A 23369-nucleotide genomic window follows, 5' to 3' on the forward strand; every position below is an offset into this window, starting at 1 on the left:
TTTTCCTGGCTTGTGCTTCATTCGGCCCAGCAGTTCTCATGATGTACTCTGCATATAAGTTAAATGAGCAGGGTGACAATATACAGCCTTGACATACTCCTTTCCCGATTTGGAACCAGTCTGTTGTTTCATGTCCATTTCTAACTGTTGCTTCCTGACCTGCATACAGATTTCTCAGGAGGCAGATCCAGTGGTCTGATATTCCCATCTCATTAAGAATTTTCCACAGTTTGTTGTGATCTACACAGTCAAAGGCTTTGTCATAGTCAATAAAGCAAAAATAGATGTTTTTCTGGAACTCTCTTGCTTTTTCTGTGATTCAGCGGATGTTGGCAATTTGATCTCCTTTTCCTCTGCCTTTTCTAAAACTAGTTTGAACATATGGAAGTTCACAGTCCACATACTGTTGACCTGGCTTGGAAAATTTTCCTGGCTTGGAAAATTACTTTGTTAGCGTGTGATATGAGTGCAATTGTGTGGTAGTTTGAGCATTCTTTGGCATTGCCTTTCTTTGGGACTGGAATGAAAACTGACCTTTTCCAGTCCTGTGGCCACTGCTGAGTTTTCCAAATTTGCTGGCATACTGAGGGCAGCACTTACACAGCATCATCTTTTAGGATTTGAAATAGCTCAACTGGGATTCCATCACCACCTCCACTAGCTATGTTTGTAGTGATGTTTTCTAAGCCCACCTGACTTCACATTCCAGGATGTCTGGCTCTAGGTGAGTGATCACACCATCGTGATTATCTGGGTCATGAAGATCTTTTTTGCATAGTTCTTCTGTGTATTCTTGCCACCTCTTCTTAATATCTTCTGCTTCTGTTAGGTTCATACCATTTCTGTCCTTTATTGTGCCCACCTTTGCATGAAATGTTCCCGTGGTATCTCTCATTTTCTTGTAGAGATCTCTAGTCTTTCCCATTCTATTGTTTTCCTCTATTTCTTTACACTAATCACTGAGGAAAGCTTTCTTATCTCTCCTTGCTATTCTTCGGAGCTCTGCATTCAAATGGGCATGTCTTTCCTTTACTCCTTCGCCTTTCACCTCTCTTCTTTTCACAGCTATTTGAAAAGCCTCCTCAGACAACCATTTTGCCTTTCTGCATTTCTTTTTCTTGGGGATGATCTTGATCCCTGTCTCCTGTTCAATGTCACGAACCTCCATCCATGGTTCTTCAGGCACTCTGTCTATCAGATCTAATCCCTTGAATGTATCTCTCACTTCCACTGTATAATCATAAAAGATTTGATTTAGATCATACCTGAATGGTTCAGTGGTTTTCCCTACCTTTTTCAATTTAAGTCTGAATTTGGCAATAAGGAGTTCACGATCTGAACCACAGTCAGCTCCGAGTCTTGTTTTTGCTGACTGTAGAGAGCTTCTCCATCTTTGGCTGCAAAGAATGTAATCAATCTGATTTCAGTATTGACCATCTGGTGATGTCCATGTGTAGAGTCTTCTCTTGTGTTATCAGAAAAGGGTGTTTGCTGTGACCAGTGCATTCTCTTGGCAAATTCTGTTAGCCTTTGACCTGCTTCGTTTTGTATTCCGAGGCCAAATTTGCCTGTTACTCCAGGTATCTCTTGACTTATACTTTTGCATTCCTGTAATGAAAAGGACATCTTTTTGGGGTGTTAATTCTAGAAGGTCTTGTAAGTCTTCATAAAACTGTTCAACTTCAGTTTCTTCAGCATTACTTGTCAGGGCAAAGACTTGGATTACCGTGATATTGAATGGTTTGCCTTGGAAACGAACAGAGACCATTCTGTCATTTTTGAGATTGCACCCAAGTACTGCATTTTGGACTCTTGTTGACTATGATGGCTACTCCATTTCTTCTAGGGGATTCTTGCCACAGTAGTAGCTATAATGGTCATCTGAGTTAAATCCACCCATTTCAGTCCATTTTAGTTCACTGATTCCTAAACTGTCAATGTTCATTCTTTCAATCTCCTGTTTGACCACTTCCAATTTGTCTTGATTCATGGACCTGACATTCCAGGTTCCTATGCAATATTATCCTTTACAGCATCGGACTCTACTTCCATCACCATTCACATCCACAACTGGGTGTTGTTTTTGCTTTGGCTCCATCTCTTCATTCTTTCTGGAGTTATTTCTCCACTAATCTCCAGAAGCATATTGGGGAGTTCATCTTTCAGTGTCCTATCTTTTTGCCTTTTCAGACTGTTCATGGGGTTCTCAAGGCAAGAATACTGAAGTGGTTTGCCATTCCCTTCTCTAGTGGACCACATTTTGTCAGAACTCTCCATCATGACCCGTCTATCTTGGGTGGCCCTACATGAAATGGCTTATAGTTTTATTGAGTTAGACAAGTCTGTGGTCCATGTGATCAGTTTGATTAGTTTTCTGTGATTGTGGTTTTCATTCTGTTGGCCCTCTGATGGATAAGGATAAGAAGCTTATGGAAGCTTCCTGATGGGAGAGGCTGGCTGAAGGGAAACTGGGTCTTGTTCTGATGGCGGGACCATGCTCAGTAAATCTTTAGTCCAATTTTCTGTTGATGGGTGGAGCTGTGTTCCGTCCCTGTTGTTTGACCTGAGGCCAAACTATGGTGGAGGTAACGAAGATAATGGCAACCTCCTTCAAAAGGTCCCATGCATGCACTGCTCCACTGAGTGCCCCCAATCCTGCAGCAGGCCACCATGGACCCATGCATCTGCCAGAGACTCCTGGACACTCACAGGCAAGTCTGGGTCAGTGTCTTTTGGGGTCACTGATCTTTTCTCCTGGGTCCTGGTGAGCACAAGGTTTTGATTGTGCCCTTCAAGAGTCTGTTTCCCCAGTACTGTGTAAGTTCTGGAGGCACTATGGTGGGGTTAATGGCAACCTCCTCCAAGAGCGCTTCTGCCATACCCAGGTCTGCTGCACCCAGAGCCCCTGCCCCTGCAGCAGGCCACTGCTGACCTGTACCTATGCAGGAGACACTCACAGTTCCTGCTCAGTCTGTGGGGTCTCTGGTTCCTGGTGTGCACAAGGTTGGTTTGGGCCCTCTGAGTGTCTCTGGCAGGTATGGTGTTTGATTCTAAATGTGATTTCACCCCTCCTACTGTCTTGCTGGGGCTTCTCCTTTGCCCTTGGATGTGGGGTATCCTTTTGTGTCGTGTATTATTACCAAACATTAAGGAAGTGGAGCAAGGCATTCCTTTCTTCATAGGCATGGGAGGGCCTCCCACTTGACCCTGGGTCTTCAGATTGTGAAAAAGAATTTAAAATCTTGAAGCCAACTGGATTTTACCTTTTAAATAGACTTTAATTTGTGGAAATGATTTTTTTAAATTTAATTACTGGACGGTGGTCTTACCAGCTGTGGTGAGGTGGCTTGCTATTTGTGATTACTAAAGATGCTGAATGAAGGTCAAGGGGTTCTCATACTGAGTCTTTCTTTACCCTGTACCCAGGTGGGGGCTGGAAGAACTGTTGTGTCAGTGCCAAATAACACATTCCTGTTGAGCCTATCTGCTCTTTCTCCAGGAATGAAATCAGAAAACAGTTCATTTACCAGTTTCTTTTTTTTTTTTAATTTGTTTTCAAAGTAGTACGTGATTTAAAGGGTTAAATGGGTTCAACAAGACATTCCCTCAAAACAGTCCCTTCCAATTTTTAGCTCATTCCACCTGTTTAGATGACATGTTTGTATTTCTACTTCTTAATGCCTTTTTAGTCATCATCTATTGACTTCCCAATAGGAAGGAAAGGATTTAACACACTCCTCTGCACTTCCACTGCACATATAAACTCTTAGTCCTTTTATCCTACTGATAGTTATATTTTGCTCAATTTGCCCAATCGGCAGGATGTTATTGATATAATAGATTAATGTGATGTTCAGCAGGATGTTCAGAAAGTCCAGATTGCTCCAAGGATATTTTATGATAGAGAGTAGGAATGTTAACGTAGCCTTGGGCCACTCTGTAAATGTGAACTTTTGTCTATTTCATGGGAATGCCAGCTGTTTCTGATCTTTGCTTTTGATTGGAACAGAAAAGAATGCATTCACTAAATCAATGATGTGTACCAAATACCTGAGGCTGTATTAATCTACCCTAGCAAATATGCCACATCTGGGCATAGCAGCTGCCATCAGGGCTACCAAATGTTTGAGCTTCTAGTAGTCTACTGTTATTGTTCAGGGTCCATCTATTTCTTTCAGGGCCACATGGTAGGTCAAACAGAGATATGATGGGAATCAGTACCTCTAAATTTTTAAAATTCACTAATTTCTGCCACCTCCCTACTCAGAGACAATATTGATTTCCCATACCATGTTTGGTTGGAGAGGGGAGGTGTTATCAGAAGCTTCCTTTTGAACTTCTGAACTAGGATAGCTTTTACTCCACAGGTGTTTGTACCAATTGCCAAATAGGTCAATCCCCTTACATATGTGGGGACTAGGAAAAATGACCACTGGGTGGGGCCACACATCCAATGGGCCAATTCTATGTTGGACCTTGACATGACCCCATTTATTAACTGGCCTCTCTATGTCCTCAGTCTGAGGGCCATATGATGCTTCTGGTCTCTGGATATCAATGTCAGTTCAGACCCTGTGTCTCACAGTCCTTGAAATGTCTGGGTATTCCTATTTCCTCAAGGTATAATTACCCAAAAAAATAACCAAATATACTTCAGGGCTGGACTGGTGAAATCACTACTGTTTATACTTGTTAAAGCACATCAGTGTCCTTCCACCCAAGGTCCTCTTCAGTCAGTGGGTTCTAGACCTATAAACTGGCTTAGCTGTGGAAACTGATTAAGGAATCGTAACTTTACTGGGTTACAGACCTTAATCTCCTGGTCATTCTACCCTTGATTTTTCTGCTGATACAAGCTAATAGGACCTTTGTTAGCTGTCTTATCTATTTTGCCTCCAAGAACACCATGTTTTATTAACTGGCTCCATAACTGTGTGCGTCATGTCCACATTATAATAATTGTAACCGCCTGGCTCCTGGAAGTTGAGTACTGCTGCTGAGCCTCAATTTGGGGGCATCTTGTCATCCTCACTGCTATCAGTGAGCCAAGTTTTGAGAAACCTCTGCTACCTTCAATCATGACTTGCAGAGAGTCACCATTGAACTTTTTAGTGTGCTTATGCCCTTTGCGCCAGTCTGCATTATAGTCTTGGTGAATACTGTGTCCTTTGGGCCACCCTTCAGAACATAATTATCATAAACTTCTGGCTGCACTGTAGTATAGCACATTTTAGCACACCCGCTTGCCAGAGTCTTTTAATCCCTTCTTGTCCAATCGGCCTGCCTTAGCACTTCTGGCATTTCATTCAGTGGGGATTATCGATTTCCCCATGTTCCTAGGAGCCATCATAGTAGCATATTTTGAGAGAAAGCCCATTTCTGCTTTTTAGGATATAGACATTATGGCTGGAACTTAAAACAGCTATACTGGACCATAGGTAGAAGCCACTCACTGAGAATGGAGGAAATTAGGTCCCCGATGGTCATGGAATCACCATGTGAATCTAAACTGCCTCCCTTGCACTGTTCATCACTGTTTATGTGATAAAGAGATAAATATTCATGTTGGCTAAGGACACTTGAAATATTCTGCTTCTCATAGGTTAATCTATTTGATCCCTATAAATTTATGTTGCATGTAACCTTAAAGATATATAGTCTTGGCTTAGTTGAAGAATTTGGGCAGTAAAGACTCAGATATCACAAGATGGGAAACTGGTGACCCTTGTTGCCCAGCTGCAAGATTATTTGTGGCATGATGGAAAATTGGAAAAATTTATGAACTTGGTATTTACTGGCTTTTTTTTTTTTTTTGCCACTTTTAGCAAAGTTCTGTGAGCAATGAACTCAGACCTGAGCTAACCAATTTTGCAAGTACAGATGGAAAGAAAGGTACATTGCTTTGCTAAGAGGGAAACTCTACCTATTACCTAAGTAGATTAAGAGTGGAATTGGAGCATTAAAGGCCTAAAAAAAAAAAAAAACCAGCAACTTGTTATACACCTCCCCATCAAAGCACACAGAAACAGTGCCTGTGAACAAAAGCCTTGGAATGAACTCTGCTTGCCACTCGGTTATACAAAGTTGACAAATATTGGATTAAGAATGCTGTCAACCTGTTGAATCCCATTGTTTCAGATGCCTCCTAGTTAACTTGTCATTGAGAGTGATGTACAGCATAGCACACAGAAACAGTGAAATAAAAGAATCTTTGGGCTTGAAAACTATACCTAGGAAAGAAGAGTGGCTTTAACTTCTCCCACAAAGAACTGACTGAAAGCAAAAGGATCAGAAACACTTTAATTTTTGCATGAATTTTATTGCCAGAAATACTCCAAGCCTGATATGGATGTCTGTCATTGCTACTGACAAGCACAGTTGTGGAGGTGTTTGGCATTTCTGAAGCAGCATTAGCAGAAGTCTCGGTATTCAACCACTAGTTTTGTGGGCCTTAAGAGGCAAGACTTAGGATGTATTCTGTTGGTATTGGGTACAGTGTGGTCTTGAGTTGGCAACACAAGCAGATTTCTGATGCTTGTAATTTCCCACACAACACAGGGCCAGTTCAGTTCAGTTCAGTCGCCCATACGTGTCCGACTCTTTGCGACCCCATGAACCACAGCACACCAGGCCTCCCTGTCCATCACCAACTCCCAGAGTTTACCCAAACTCATGTCCATTGAGTCGGTGATGCCATCCAACCATCTCACCTTCTGTCGTCCCCTTCTCCTCCTGCCCTCAATCTTTCCCAGCATCAGGGTCTTTTCCAATGAGTCAGTTCTTTGCATCAGGTGGTCAAAGTATTGGAGTTTTAGCTTCAGCATCATTCCTTCCAATGAGTATTCAGAACTGATTTCTTTTAGGATTGACTGGTTGGATGTCCTTGCAGTCTGAGAGACTCTCAAGAGTCTTCTCCAACACCACAGTTCAAAAGCATCAATTCTTCAGTGCTCAGCTTTCTTTGTAGCCCAACTCTCACATCCATACATGATTATTGCCAGTGTGGTTTAGAAATCATCCTTTCTTGAAATCATAGAAGAGTCACTACACTTTGGCGGCCTGGTTCTGCGAAGACTTTGGTACTATTCCTGAAAAATTATTTTAGAGTGTCTTTAATCAACACTCCCTAGTATTCAAGGGGCTTCCCTGGTGGCTCAGTGGTTAAGAATCTGCCTGCAAATGCAAGAGACCCAGGAGATATGAGTTCAATCCCTGAGTCGGGAAGATCCCCTGGAGGAGGAAATGACAACCCACTCCAGTATTCTTGCCTGGAGAATTCCATGGACAGAGGAGCCTGGAGGGCTACAGTCTAAGGGGTCACAAAGAGTCAGACATGACTGAGCACACACAGATGACACCCAAGTATTCAATGCTTTTCCTGCTTATACTAGGGGAAGGACTCTATTCTATGCAACTGAATGTTGACGACTGATACTGTCAATTGTGTAGGAAGAGTAGCGGCTGCTGACACTAGGATCTTAAATGTAACTGGAAACTAGAATTAGGAAAATTAGAACAGAAAACTATAATTGGTATTCATCCTCCTAGAGTCTGAAGCAGAAGAAAAGATTGAGAAGAGGTGGTAAGAATACACAGAACTATACAAAAAAGGTCTTAATGACCCAGATAATCACGATGGTGTGGTCACTCACCTAGAGCCTGATACACTGGAGTCTGAAGTCAAATGGGTTTTAGGAAGCATTACTACAAACAGGGCTAGTATCACAGAGTCGGACACAACTTACCAACTGAACAACCACTACCACCATTCTAGATGATTCTTTAAAGTCTTGTGGATTTAAACACCATTTGGTGACTCTCAAATTTTTATCTCCTAATCACAATGCTCTATGGACCCCCAAACTTGAAATCTGTTGGCTCAGTATCCCTATTTGTATGTGAAAGAGACATCTCAATCTTTATGTCTAAGAACAACCACCCCTCCCACCAAACCCATTATTACCTCAGTGCTTTCCATTTTAGCCAGGACAACCACTATCCTATCACTTTGGTTTAAAACAAACAAACAAAAAAAACACGTTGTCTTTTTCTTACCTAACAGCAGATCCCATTGGCTTTACTTCAAAATATATTCTAAATCCTACTCATTCTCAACATTTCCACTGCTACCACCTTCTAATTTATTAGAAGGTGAGAATCTAATTTATTCCCTGGGTGATCTTCCAGCTTGCACTTTAGAAAGTTAACAGTCTACTACCACAAGCAGCCATTTTAGATTATCCATGCCCCAGCTCAAAAACATCAAACGGCTCCCATCTCCTTACCCTACTTAATAAGAGTCCTGACCATATCACTAATCTCATTTCCCACAGTCATTAAAACTAGGCTAACTGTGCTCTAAGCACCCTGGCCTCCTTGCTTCCTCCCAAAACACCAAGCACATGAACCCTGAAGACTTTTTAAACTTGCTCTTCTCCCTGCCTGGACCATTCACCCTCAGGTTCTTCCAAGGCTGGCTGCGCTTTCATTTAGCTCTCTACTCAAATGTCAAGACTGTGATATTATTACCCAAGAGAGCACACTCCTTATTTCCTTTCCTTGTAAGTCACGTCAAGAATGCCTGCACATAATGGGCACCTAAAACACGCTTGGTTAAATGAATTTGGATTGTACTTATTCTTCACTTGTTTTGTGAGGTACCTCACCGAGGTAGGCGTACGACAGCAGCAGAAACCCGGTAAAGCCTGCCTTGCCGTTTTTGAGCGCGTAAGGACTAGCGCAGGATCCCCTTGCAGCTCCGTCAGCCAGAGCTGAGCCTTAAGAACGCTCTTTCGTTTTCTTGTCCAGTCAGGAAGGGGAACGGGTAAGCAAGAGGAAATGAGGCGCAGATGAAAAGGGAGTCTCAACTTTGTAGCATTCAGTTGAGAGAGAATCTACTATTATTTACTGCGGCGTTTGTTTTTACTGGGTGGCCTAGGACCCGGGGCTGCGATTCGATACAGAAATCCAAAGCGCAATGGACTAAGCAAGGAAGTCGGCCATTTTCAGAAACTAATCTCCGGGTAACTCCGCCCTGCAGTGTACGCAGGAAACGGGGGCGGGATTTATTGTGGGCCTAGCTCCGGAAACCACACCCTCGCAGGCGTCCCACCTTCGAGGATTCACAAAACTCAGAGCGAAATTTAACAGTCGGCAGCGAAAGCGCGCACTAGAGAGCCAATGAGAGTCCAAGGAAGGGAACAGCGCCTGAGGAACACTCTGTATGTCCAAAAATGATTGGCTGAAGTCCTCCTCTCTTCTTTTTGGTATTGGCTGAACTGTTTTTCCCCGCCCACCTAATCCGCTTTTTGCCTAGGTACTTCTGATTGGCTCCTCTTGGGAGGCGGGTGGGCAGGGTTGGGGACTGTCATCACGGATTGGTGGATTTGAGTACCTGGCGGCTCCTTCCAGAGCAAGGAGCCCGTCCCATCTTCTCTCTGTCCCGTCTCCCGACCCGTACGCTTTTCCCCGAGCTCTCGCGCACGAATGGTTAAAAAAAAGGGCGGGGGGAGGGGGTGTGTGTGTGTGTGTGAGGCTCGAGCCCGCCGGCCAGGCCTCTAGCTCCCAGCGCGCGCCCTCAGCGAGGACCCGCGCGAGCTGCCCGTGACGCTGCCTGCGCTGTTTGAAACTGCAGAACCCGTTACGATCTTGGGGCAACTACCGTTCCAGCTGGTTCCGGAGTCGGGGCGTGCCAGAGGGGCGAGTGGCGGTCGCGAGGCGGCTCTGGCCTTTCGCGTCTCTGCAGCGTGGAGACCAGAACCGGCACTTTCGTAGGACGCCGCCTCCAATCGCGGCGCTGGCGCGGGCGGAGGCTAAAACACGGGGGTCCTGAGACAGAGGAAAACGCGCCAAGTTCCCGTCGGTCGTGGAGTGAGGAAGACCCTAGCGGTTCGGGCGCCCGGCTAGCGGAGCCGCTTCTGGCGCTCCTTGCCGTCCCGGGGCGGGGGCGGGCGCGGGAGGGCGCCGCTCCGGGGATGTAGTTGGTGCCCGCGCCAGGCAGGACCGAGCTGCAGCCCGGGTTCCCGCTCTTGAGCGCGAATGGTCACTTCCCCCGGGGAGGGCGATCGGGTCAGCTTTTCTGAGGGTCGGGGGCCCGGGGAAGGGGCTCACCTGTCGCACCCGCACTTAGCGGGTTGGACTCGCCGGCGTCACCGCCGCGGACCTCGCTCTGGGCCATGACCAGGTAAGGAGGGCCCGCGGAGGAGGGGCCGGTTCCCGGGCGCCGCGTCAAGTTCGGCCGGCGCCCAAGGGGGCCGTGGGGAGGACCCCCGGCTCCTTGGGTTGCCGCGTCCCCGCCCAGCTGCCAGCCGAGCCCTCCACTCAGCGGGCCGTGCCCCTTCCAGCCGCCGCTAGGGACTCGGGCAGGTGCGGGCTGGGCGTAAATAGGCCAACTCCGCGGGCGAGGGGCCGGGCGTTATGGTTTTGCTCTCAGACGCCTCCCGCCTGGTGCCCGCCGCCTCTGACGGGCTCGGACAGCGACACCGTCCGTCATCTCCTCAGTTTCTTTTCCGTTCCTACAGTGTGCGGGGTAGGGGCAAGAAATGTTTGCACTCACGTTGTTCTGTGTCGGTGATTGCTAAATTTTACCGCGCAGTTTAACTTTTAGATGTTCTACAAGTTTTTAGAACGCCACGTGTCTTAAACCTTTGTCGAGGATGTTATCCTAGTTTTACATTTTTCGTGAAAAGAATTGAGTTGTGCCATATTAGAGGAAAGAACCTGAAACTGATGGGACTTCGTGCTCACACTGTCATTTGGCCAAGAACATTTAACGTTCGATATATTGTGTTTTCTGCGAAACCTGATTTAGAGAAACGTTTTTGACGTAACAGCCTCCCAGTGATAGGACAGCCAGGAGCAAGAAGTGGTATAGCTTAAGATATGGCACCTGGTAAACTGATACATAGTCTAGGTAGGGCTAATGTTTAATCATTGCTTTGAGGAGGCCTGAAGATTGGTTTATGGATTAGGATTGATAGTTATTTCAGCTGCTGGGTCGTTTTTGTTGTTGTTAAGTCCGATTACTCTCTCAGAGAATCCAGTTTCCATCGTTTATTAGAATTGGCTCCTAAGAACAACCTTTTACAAGAATCAAGTTATGCTTAGGGATCCCTGACACTGTAGTGCAGTCTAGTTTACCATTAGTGATAGCATTTCATACGAATAAATTGAGCTGGAGTGTGGAAATTGGTTTGCTTTCTAGGTTTTCCTGAGATGTCTCAAAAAAAGGGCATGTTTCACTGCTGAGTTTAGTGTTGTGAATTCCCACTTCAGAGGCAGCTGAGTGAAATGCTTAAGGGTGTGAGTTTAGTTCATCCTTTACCTATATTTGAAAGTCATTGCTGAGCTTTTGGACGCTTAACTGATTTTCTGGTAGTAGATAATTATTCCTAATATCTTCCTAATGAAAAACAGGACTGAAGTGTAAAATGACTACCACAAATACAGCCTTTTTTAAAAAAAAAAAAAATCCAAGTTTTATTATAAAACAGGGAATAAAGTTTGCACAAGGGAAGCTTTTCTTTTTTCCTACTTCAAGCAGTATTTTAATTCTATAGTTAGAAAAAGTTTGGAAAGTCAGTATATTTTGGTTTCTAGTGCAAAAGAATTTGATATACACAAAATACAGCAGTTTTACACGATTATCTCAACTTCGAATAGTTTATTACACAAGTTTTTAGGTGTAAACACTAGGTATAGGCCTTTTCTTGTATGTAGATTTTTAAGTAGCTTATTCCATATAACTAGAAGAGACTTTGGAAGAAGAACTCAAGTCACTTCCAGCATTCCTTTGATTTTCCATTCATCCTTTTTCCCACCTTGTACTGTTGCTCAGTGTTTTCTGGATGAACTAACAGATGATAAGTTTTTACCCTTTAATGATAATACTTTACCACACATATCTTACTAAAGTGGGGTATTTTGTGATGCTCCCCTTAAATCTAATGGCAGGCTAATAAAAGTTCAGTATCAGGACTTTTTTTTGTTAAGAGTTAAGGACAAATGGCAGCTTGTTCATTTAAGCAGTAAACATTAACTGCCTCTTATTGGTGGGCATTAGATTTTCCAATACAAAGTTCTAATTAGTACCATTCCTTGGTAAATTTGTTTTCAGAAATGATTTTATTGCCTACAGTTGATAACTGAAAACGAATAACCTTTTCTCTGATTAACAGATATGATTGGTGATTACAAGATCCCTGTATAAGTTAATTCCTGTCAACTGCTTGGGATTTGAGGAGAAAATGCCTGGTGTCATACCTAGTGAAAGTAATGGGCTTTCAAGAGGTAGTCCATCAAAAAAAAACAGACTTTCCTTGAAGTTTTTTCAGAAAAAGGAAACCAAGAGAGCCTTGGATTTCACAGATTCTCAAGAAAATGAAGAAAAGACTTCTGAATATAAAGGGTCTGAAATGTATGTATGTTATTTTTAGCTTTTCTATACTTTTAAAAGTTCTGTATCAATGAAAAAGCAGGGAACTTGGTTTGATTTCTACAATCATTCTGACCTGATAGTCCATGCTGCTGCTGCTACGTCACTTCAGTCGTGACTCTCTGCAACCCCAGAGACGGCAGCCCACCAGGCTCCCCCATCCCTGGGATTCTCCAGGCAAGAACCCTGGAGTGGGTTGCCATTTCCTTCTCCAGTGCATGAGAGTGAAAAGTGAAAGTGAAGTCGCTCAGTCTCTTCCTACTACTAGCGACCTCATGGACTGCAGTCTACCGGGCTCCTCCATCCATGGGATTTTCCAGGCAAGAGTACTGGAGTGGGGTGCCATGGGACATAAAAAAACACACATTAGTGAGACAAGTCTAGCAGTGTATAGTAGAAACTGGATAAAACTGCTGGTTCCCCACAGAGATCACATCACAGTTAATATTATAAATCACTGAAATTGTGTTTGTCCAGTTAGACTAACTTACAAAAGTATTTGTTGACTAAAATTATTTTTCAATTTAAACCTGATTATAGTGCAATATGTTTTATGTAAGGGTAAAGAAATTTGTGGTGGGCTTTTGGTTCGGAAGACCTGACAGTTACCTGAGATGCACTTTGTAGTCCTACCTAGTACATGAATTCTCAAACCTATAAGATACGTTTTTGATGAAATAAATCCTTCAGTGATTGAAAAGAAATCAGAACAGAATGATATTCTTTGTTTCACCAGTAATGTTGTAGTTGGAGTCTATGCTTTGCTCTAAATTCAACACACAGTCACTCTGCTATATGACTAATGTAGATTTGGTCCCCTGTGTAATTTCCTAGTATCGGTATTTACCAATAATCAGTTTAGGAGATTATGTATAAACCTCTTGTTTACCAGCTTCATGCCTATAAACACCTTAAGGTATTAAGAATAAAAGCCAGCAGCTGTAAAATAAAAATGCTGTGAAGACTTTGTTAAAATGAGGTTAAAGAATTATAAACTTGAACAATTCATTTTTAAGTGAGGGACAGCTATATAAGTAAGTATCTTCATAGACTTGGTTTCCTCTTAATCTTTTATTAACAGAATCTGACTTAGTGCAGCCTCTCCCAAATATTGTCATATTCCCAGGATTCTGTTCAGAGTTAAACTACTTGATTAAAATGTCATGTTGGCTGAACAAATCATAGTACCAGTTCTGTAGTTTTCTACTTTGTAAAGTGGGATTAGCAGACCTTTAGTGGAATTGTTTGAAGCTTGTTGGCTGTAATATTGTTAAAGTGCTTGTAATACTTTTATTCTGGATGTTCAGCAGTTTTTACACCTGTAAAGATTAATTCTGTTAAAATGCCATCTGAATAAAATCCATGTACTTATCTACAACTTTGCGGAAAAGACTAAGTCTAGGGAAGTAGTATTTCTACTTTAAGATTTTACTTCGTTATCCATTTCTCTTCTCTGTACTTAATAGTGACCAAGTTGTTCCTGCGGCACAGTCCTCGCCTATAAACTGTGAGAAGAGAGAAAACTTGCTACCATTTGTGGGACTGAATAATCTCGGCAATACTTGTTATCTTAATAGTATACTTCAGGTAAGTTGACAGTTGTGCTATATCATAAAATTTTAGTATGCAAAGACTAACAGTGTTTTCTGAGAATCTAGGTTATTGGAGGATTTCAGTTGTCCATACTGTCTTTGCCATTGATTGTAAATGAAACATAATGGGGTAAAATAATCACGATTCTAAATTGTACGTTATAAATTTCCTTTGAGGTAAGAAAAAATGATATATTAACATTGGGATAGCAAAGTTGAGTAGATGTTGGGTAAATTGAAGATACCAGACCTTTAGTTTTCTGTCCAGTTGGTTCTATGTGATATGAGAAGGGGATGACAGAGGATGAGATGACTGGATAGCAGCACGACTCAATGGACGTGAGTTTGAATTGGTGATGGACAGGGAAGCCTGGGATGCTGCAGTCCATGAAGGTCGCTAAGAGTCTGACAGGATTGAGCAACTGAACTGAACTGATACATGTTTTACTCCTTGAAACTATGTTTCATGTTATACACTTTAGGCTCAGTGCTTTGCTACAGAGGAAAGATAACAGGCTACTATGATGAAAGAGAACAATTGTTGACACACATCTTAATCTCAGAATTTTAAGTAATACGTATTTGAACATGCTCTTCAAAAAGCATGATAACATTTTAATGATTTTTTTAGGTATATTGTTTTTGTAAATACTCAAAACAGTCTCATTTTATAGGTATTATATTTTTGTCCTGGTTTTAAATCTGGAGTGAAGCACTTATTTAATATTATTTCAAGGAAGAAAGAAGCCCTAAAAGATGAAGCCAATCAAAAAGATAAGGTAAAATATAAAATTAACAAAACTCACTTGCTTAGAAATGAAAAAGTAATAAATACACAGAGGATTTGGGAGAATGACCAAGATTATTTCTCTTAAATTTACATGTGAAAATTAAATGTCTTATTGGCAATTATTTTTCATTCTTATGGGGTAGGCAGTTTGCTTAATTATGTCCACTTTTATATTTTTTTCTCCAGTCCTCTTGATTTATTATCAGTAAACACTTTCACACATACCACCATACAATATATTGTGCCCTTTTACCCTATTGTATTTTCAGATTGACTCATTTTTACTACTTATGTAAATCTGGAGAAACCTTTGACTTACATAATTAAAAAACCATTATCACTCACATAATAGAAAGTAACCAAAAATATGCTTAAATTTTTTTTGAAGTTTATTTTGTATACTTCCATAAAATTAGTCTTATGAAATTAGAGTTAGAAAAGCTAGTATTGTCTAGTGAGAAAAAGGGGTAAGTTACTTAATTTGTTCATAAATAAAAATATTTGTGTGTTTCTTGACAGGGAAACTGCAAAGAAGATTCTTTGGCAAGTTATGAACTAATATGCAGCTTACAGTCCTTGATCATTTCAGTTGAACAGCTTCAGGCTAGTTTTCTATTAAATCCAGAAAAGTACACTGATGAACTTGCTACTCAGCCAAGGCGACTACTTAACACACTCAGGTATAGCCTATTATATGATTTTAGGTTTCCAATTTAGCTACTTACTACTCTCTTTGGAGGAGAGTGCTATGTGAACAATGGGGGGAATAAATGGCAAGGAAAGCAGAAACTACAGGTCTATAGTCCTGATATCCCAGAGGCTCAGAAGACTGGAAATTTTTCCTAAGATTGGTACTAAATTCATTAAATCTGAATTTGTATGAGTTTATATTCATATTTACCTGTAATGTGAATATTCATACATTTCTGTAGAAGTAGTAATGTGTATAATTAGGGAATACTGTCCCTATTTTGTCAGTGATATGTATTTTACTTACATGCCAGGTTTTTTTAATCTGAAAATTTCTGAATTACCAAATATACTTGGTCCCAAGGATTTCAGATAGAAATCCTTTGGTCTGTATCCAAAATACGTTATACACAAGAACAACAAATCCCAAGCCTTCTGGTTTTGTTGTTTGTACTCAGAAGAAAACTATTAACTGAATTAGATTTCTTTGTAGTATTGTAATGAAACTTTGTCCTATATATAAAAAGGGTTTATCCAAAATATTACAGGGTTTTAAGTCTTTAAAAATTATTTCATCGTTTAGGAATAGACCTAGATGTAACATATTGCCACACATTTGTTAAGAGGCAGTGTAGCCTGGTGGCCAGGAGTATGTTGAAGCCTTGATTTTTGCATATCTGTGACTGACCTAGAGAAGTTATCTGTAAATAGTGGTGATATAATAGTTACCTCATAAGGTTATTGTGAGGATTACATATTTAATATAAAAAGCATTTAGAAGGAATTCCCTGGTGGTCCAGTGGTTAAGACTCCATGCTTTCATTCCCAAGGACCTGGGTTTAATTCCTGGTCAGGGAATGAAGATCCCACAAGCAGTGCAGCTTGCCCATGCACCACATCCTCCAAAATGAAAAGTTTGAGACTGTCCCAGCAGTCCAATGGTTAAGACTGCACTTCCACTGCTGGGGGCACAGATTTGATCACTAGTCAGGGAATTAAGATCCCACAAGCTGTGCTGCAAGGCCATAATATCTATCTATCCATAGTAAACATTGTGTACATATTAGCTATTATTAAAAATATTTAGGAGATCAAAGTATTTGTGATGATGAAAACGAGATTAAATTTGTTTTTCAGTTAAAAGTTTAGGTAGGGAGTTTCAGATTAGTAGCTGAATAAATGTTTCTGGACTTCAGTAGTTCTGTAATGGCAAGGTGGTTTTTTGTTTTGGTATTATATCTTCAAAACTAGAATAGATGAAATGAAAATTTTTGTTTATAGGGAACTCAACCCTATGTATGAAGGATATCTACAGCATGATGCACAGGAAGTATTACAGTGTATTTTGGGAAACATTCAAGAAACATGCCAACTCCTAAAAAAAGAAGAAGTAAAAAATGTAGAAGACTTATCTACTAAGGTAGAAGAATATCAGAAAGAGGAAATGAGTGATAATAACAGCATGGAGATGGACAATATGAGGCATTCTGAGGACTATAAAGAAAAACTCTCAAAAGGAAATGGGAAAAGAAAAAGTGATGCTGAATTTGGTAACATGAAAAAAAAAGTTAAAATCTCCAAGGAACACCAGTCTTCGGAAGAAAACCAGAGACAAACCAGATCAAAAAGAAAAGCTGCAGGTGATACATTAGAGATTTCTCATAAAATAATCCCCAAGCACATTTCTGAAAATGAGAGTACAAGACCCTCCCAAAGGAAATCAAAAGTTAAAATAAATTGGTTAAAGTCTGCAGCTAAGCAACCCAGCATTCTTTCCAAGTTCTGTAGTATGGGTAAAATAGCAACAAACCAAGGATCCAAAGGACACTGTAAAGAAAATGAATATGATCTTGAAGAGGACTTGGGGAAGTATGAAAATGATAATACAACTAATGATTGTGAACTTGAGTCTCCAGGGAATAATGATATGCCCATTAATGTTAATGAAGTTAAGCCCATAAACAAAGGTCAGTATAATTTATTCTTGAACATTGATAGGAAGATTAACAGCTGCAGAATTGGAATTTTCTTAGATGCATATACATCTGGTATAAGTTTTAAGAGAAGTTTAACACAATGTGAACTAGTTTTTTAAGCACTGCACTTGTATGTAGTTTGTGTGTGTGTCTTAAGGTAATAGTAATTTATGTTTATAAATTAGGGGAGTTTAATACATCTTAATGACAAGGGAATATTTTATCCCTTTCTATATGCAGTATTTGACGTAAACTCAAGAAAGAAATTGCATTTACTAAGTAGTTATACTTGAACTGGATTTCTACATAGGTTCACACAGATCTCAGGGAAAATTTGTAGAACTGACACACTTTGGGATATCTTTGGGAAGGGAGTTTTAAGACACAATTGTGTTGAAACTCTTCATTGAGGTAACAGTAATTCATATATTCAAAATTTTCTTTACAGTGAGTTTATATTACATGATTGTCACCTCTTAATGCTAATAAGCAAGTTGAAATGTGAAAATCAGCCTTTTATTCATGGTCTACTTTAAATGGAATAATGGTTATTTGTGCTGTACTGAAAAACTCATCTGTATAGATTTGTATTTTCCTTTTTTTGTTTTAGGTGCAGAGCAAATTGGTTTTGAGCTAGTGGAGAAATTATTTCAAGGTCAGCTGGTATTACGGACTCGTTGCTTAGAATGTGAAAGTTTAACAGAAAGAAGAGAAGATTTTCAAGACATCAGTGTACCAGTGCAAGAAGATGAGCTTTCCAAAGTAGAGGAGAATTCTGAAAGTAAGCGAAATCTGAGTCTTGCACGGATCATGGAATAATTTCAGTTTTCCTCAACAAAACAGTCTAATAAGTAGCTTATATAATTATTGAGAAAAAGAAACTGTCTTTAGTGTAATAAAATCATTCTCGTATAACTTCATTTGTTAATAGTTAACTATATTTGAAAATTGTGGCATCTTTATTTTGATGTATAGAGTATGTTATAATGAGAAAATGAAATGCTTTAATAAGTTAATTTTGGCTACTCAAATATCTGAGCTGTTGAGGATATTTTTGTTGACAACATATTTGAACCTAATGTTCTATTTTGTGTAAACCACAAAAAGAAGAGTAATGTCATGGGAAATGATTGAGACTGGTTTACCTGTTTAGATACTGTAAATCGACTTCAATATAAACTAAAATCTCTCACATGGAGTCAGAGTAGGCCTATCTTGATTTTGCTGTCTCTTTTTCTCAATATTTTTTTTACCAGATATGAAATATTTAGAGGTATGTGCTCTGTTGAAGAAAGTTACTAGTTTCTGAAACTAAAAAGAAATCTCTTTAGTTATTATATAGGAAGGATTAGTCAATTAAAAATGCATGCTAATTTTGAATATAAAAAAGTTGTAGCTTAGCTTTTCAGAGATTTTTCACTTGTGAGTGACAGGATTCTTTTGTGTAGTTTCTCCAGAGCCAAAAACAGAAATGAAGACCCTGAGATGGGCAATTTCACAATTTGCTTCAGTGGAAAGGATTGTAGGAGAAGATAAATATTTCTGTGAAAACTGCCATCATTATACTGAAGCGGAACGAAGTCTTTTGTTTGACAAAATGCCTGAAGTTATAACTATTCATTTGAAGTGCTTTGCTGCTAGTGGCTTGGAGTGAGTATTCTAAAGTTTTATTCAAAATACTATGATATTTACTATAAAGGAAAAAAAAGATCATTTTAACTCTTGCTAATATTTCTTAGACTATCAAAATCATTTTATTCAATAAATAACATAAAATATGTCTTATACATGTGTGTGTGTGCTAAGTTGCTTTAGTCATGTTCGACTCTTTGCAACCCCATGGACTGCAGCCTGCCAGGCTCCTCTGTTTATGGGATTTTCCAGGCAAGAATACTGTAGTGGGTTGCCATGCCCTCCAAGGGATCTTCCCAAACCAGGGATCAAACCCACATCTCCTACATTGGCAGGCAGGTTCTGCAGTAGTGCCACCTTGGGAAACCTCTTATATGGATTTTACAAGTACACAGAGGTTGTATAACCAATCAGAGGGTTGCTGCTCAGACACAATTCTGATGACAAAAAACAAACATCATTGGAATACAGACCTTACTCAGCTTCACCACTCATAGGGATTGTCCTTAAAACCTCTTTCATCTCTTCCTGCTGTCAGCATCCAGCTACATATGATTTGTTCATTTTCATTCCTTTTTAATGGATTTGATTAAAGCAAGGAACAAATTTACACATCAGCTTTTTTTTTTTTTTTTTGAGGGGAGAGAAACAAGCAAAATTTAGTTTTAAGTAAGCCAGGAAATAAAACAGGTATGAAGAGATTTTTCTATAGTTGAACATTTAAGTATTTGAAAGATTTAAAAATAATAAATATCAAAATTCCAGTTAGTTTTAGATAGACTTTTCTGACATGTAGATATAATGTCATTGTAGCTTTTATTCCTTTCTATATTAATGAATTGTTTGAAATTACCATGAGAACTTCCCAGGAGCTCTCCACACATTTTATTTTGCCAGAAGATGACATAGTCCTTTCTTTCAGTGGACTTCTTCTTTTCTACAGTTATAGCTTTTCCTTTTCCCCAAATCTTGGTTGTAGAGACAGAATTCACACTAAAATAATTTATTAGATTTACAGGAAAAGAGATTTGAAGATCAGTGGTTTTTTTAAATGTCATTTTCTTACTGTACAAAATTAGGAAAATAAAAGGGGGAAGTGCCATATATCCTACACAGTAGCACCTATTAGTAGTGATTTCAGTATTTGTGTAAATGTCATACAAAATTTGGGTGGTGTTTTCATTTTGTTTTTATTCATATGACCAGTAAATATTAAGGGTTTATTCAGCCTTTTTACTTGGTTTCACATTGGGTGTAAAACTGAATATATAAAGTGGAATCCCAGAAAACCTTTTTTTTTTCCTTCCAAAGGTTTGACTGTTATGGTGGTGGACTTTCCAAGATCAACACTCCTTTACTGACACCTCTTAAATTGTCACTAGAAGAATGGAGCACAAAGCCAACCAACGACAGCTATGGATTATTTGCAGTTGTGATGCACAGTGGCATTACAATTAGTAGTGGGCACTATACTGCTTCTGTTAAAGTCACTGACCTTAACAGTTTAGAACTAGATAAGGAAAATTTTGTGATCGACCAAACGTGTGAAATAGGTAAGCCAGAACCATTGAATGAGGAGGAAGTAAGGGGTGTGGTTGAAAATTATGACAATGAAGAAGTGTCTATTAGAGTCAGTGGAAATAACCAGCCAAGTAAAGTTTTGAACAAAAAAAATGTAGAAGCTATTGGACTTCTTGGAGGACAAAAGAGCAAGGCAGATTACGAGTTATACAACAAAGCGTCTAACCCTGATAAAGTTGCCAGTACAGCACTTCCTGAAAATAGAAATTCTGAGACTAACAATACTAATGGGACCGATGAATCTGATAGTAACAAGGAATCCAGTGACCAAACAGGCATTAACATTAGTGGTTTTGAGAACAAAATTTCATATGTAGTGCAAAGCTTAAAGGAGTATGAGGGGAAATGGTTGCTTTTTGATGATTCTGAAGTGAAAGTTACTGAAGAGAAGGACTTTTTGAATTCTCTTTCCCCTTCTACATCTCCTACATCTACTCCTTACTTGCTATTTTATAAGAAATTATAGAGTGATTGTATTTTCCTTGTGTATATATTAAACAGACATGGATAAACATTGGTAAATTGATTACATCAAAGTAGCTTATCTTTTGAAGCTATTGGATATTATTGGTCTCTAGGTTTTTATATAAATAGTGAAATTTGAATTATTGAAAACCATATTAATTTTTAGAATGCATTTTCCTTAGTAGAGACTAGTGATACATTAGCTTCTGGGAACAAACTTGTATAGGTTCTTAATTGAATTATTCAAAATGGAAGCATTTAAACACTTTTGAATTTACATCTATCTTTTGTGTTTGCTTTTTAAAATAAAGTGCTTGTATTTGTATCTCCATATTTTGGAGTAATTATCTACACGATGTTTATAGGTCTTGTGGTTTTTCAGCTAAGAAGCAGCATCTCATTTCAGTACATACAGTTTTGTAAATCATAAACCAAACCTTAGATGGGCTATATTACAGGCACAAACTCTGGAATATGTATGTATTCACAACAGTGTACATTTTGTGCCTTGAATCACTTTGAAAAATATCTCAGAAAACCTGTAGTCAGTCCTCTTCTATCTTCAGAATTTTATGTGTATTTACGAAAATAATTCTGAATCCTAGTAAATCTTTTGGGGCATGGACTAATTTGTATTCCTTCATAGTCATACTCTGCACGATCTGTATATAGTACATCAAACTTAGAGGTGAGACCTTAAATTTAACTTTTTTAAAAACCAGGACAATAAAATGTAAACTGCTTAACAACAATGTATACAAATGCTTGAAGAATTTTTTACTTGCATATTTTTTACCATATATATAGCTGGATTCTCTTTAAAAAAAGAATGTGTGTATGTATATATACACACAAACATACTATAAACATATATACATAGAAGAGAATAAACATGCATAATTACCTTTAATAATACTTTCTGACAGTTGGAGGTGAAGAAATTTTCAAATAGAAATTGCGCTTATTGGTCCATCTTAACTGTCATACCTAGTTTTCCTTTAAAGTAGATGTATAACTTTAAGGAATCCAAAACTGGAGAACGTAAGGCTTTAGGCACAGAAAAACTGGGTTAAATTTTTACTTTAAATATTAAATTGGTAAATAATTATGACTTGTTAAAGGACATTCCTGATATTAAGAATATTAAAAATCCAAAGAATATATAATTCTTGGAATAACACTGCTATACCCCACCCACTTCAACAAATAAGAGTACCAGTCACCTAATAATCTATACAGTTAATGTCTTACAAATTCTTTTACAAGATGGTGCAATATAAAAAGTCACAGTTCATACCTCTTTCTACATTCAGAATCAATGGGACCTTTTAAAACTAAGAGCTCAGAACACCGCCCATAAGCGTTGAAGGAGTAGGAGTCACTAATAGACCTTTAAAAATAAAACATCCTTAACATTACTTTATGAGCTCTGATGGAGTAGTTCTAGGACAGAACTTGGGCTTCTGTAACACTCAAGAGACAGCTATGGTTAAGAACTAGTATAGATTGCTGACACAAAAATTTTATCTTTTAAGAAAACTGAAGAACACAGTAAGCTAAGTTAGGAAGTGTTCAGTTATACCAATGTTTTGAGAGGAAGCTTCTTCCTCTCAAATGATTATTGCATGATCATTAAGTCATACAAATCTTTAAAAAGTTCTTGATAGTGACTGAGATGGGTGGCAATCCAAATTCTCATATATGTGTAACCTTATGAGAAATGACCTAGGAATTACTTAATATTCTTCCCCCACCCCCCACCCTTAAGAGGAGACTATGTAAATAAGTTACCTTTTTTTGCTTGCTTTAAAGAGTTTCTGTCCTTGACTCTGCCTTTCCTTATTGTCCATCTGGATCCTCTGTTCTCATATATTTTTGAGGTTATGCTTTTCTGACTCCCTAGTTGACCCATTTTGGTTCACCTGTAACTCACCTGAAAAACCTTTCTGAGATTGTCTTTGAATTGATGTAGGTAAGAGGAATTTTAGATAATATTGCCGGGTTAAAAAGATAGGCTGGAGCAGGGAATATTAGCCATCATATCTATGCTCTTAGAAGAATGAAAGTACCGTGTTTGACCAGTTCTTCAGTGATTCATATAAGTGGTCAGTAGATCAAAGGGACAGATTACAAGTGATCTTTCCTAAAACTGCACAAAGAAAAAATGTTCAGACATTTTCAGAAATCCTTAATACACTCTTCCTTAGAAA

General features: G+C 39.3%; 1 protein-coding gene across 2 annotated transcripts; it reads left to right on the forward strand.

Annotated features, from left to right (window-relative positions):
* Nucleotides 1–8234: 8234 nt before the first annotated feature.
* Nucleotides 8235–21915, forward strand: USP1 (ubiquitin specific peptidase 1). Of its 2 annotated transcripts, none has more exons than XM_086390308.1 (9): nt 8235–9316; nt 12177–12415; nt 13900–14020; nt 14700–14804; nt 15335–15495; nt 16787–17472; nt 18092–18262; nt 18930–19131; nt 20425–21915. In XM_086390308.1, the coding sequence occupies exons 2-9, from the start codon at nt 12246–12248 to the stop codon at nt 21158–21160; spliced, it is 2352 nt and encodes a 783-aa protein (XP_086246434.1). In that variant the 5' UTR covers nt 8235–9316; nt 12177–12245; the 3' UTR covers nt 21161–21915. The 2 variants fall into 2 exon arrangements, with proteins under 2 accessions (XP_086246434.1, XP_086246433.1); XM_086390307.1 differs by lacking the exon at nt 8235–9316 and adding an exon at nt 9694–10183.
* Nucleotides 21916–23369: the final 1454 nt, after the last annotated feature.

The sequence above is a fragment of the Bos grunniens genome, chromosome 3 (genome assembly GCF_055505025.1).
Source record: "Bos grunniens cultivar Pamir isolate PY7600 chromosome 3, Bosgru_T2T1.0, whole genome shotgun sequence".
NCBI lineage: Eukaryota > Metazoa > Chordata > Mammalia > Artiodactyla > Bovidae > Bos > Bos grunniens.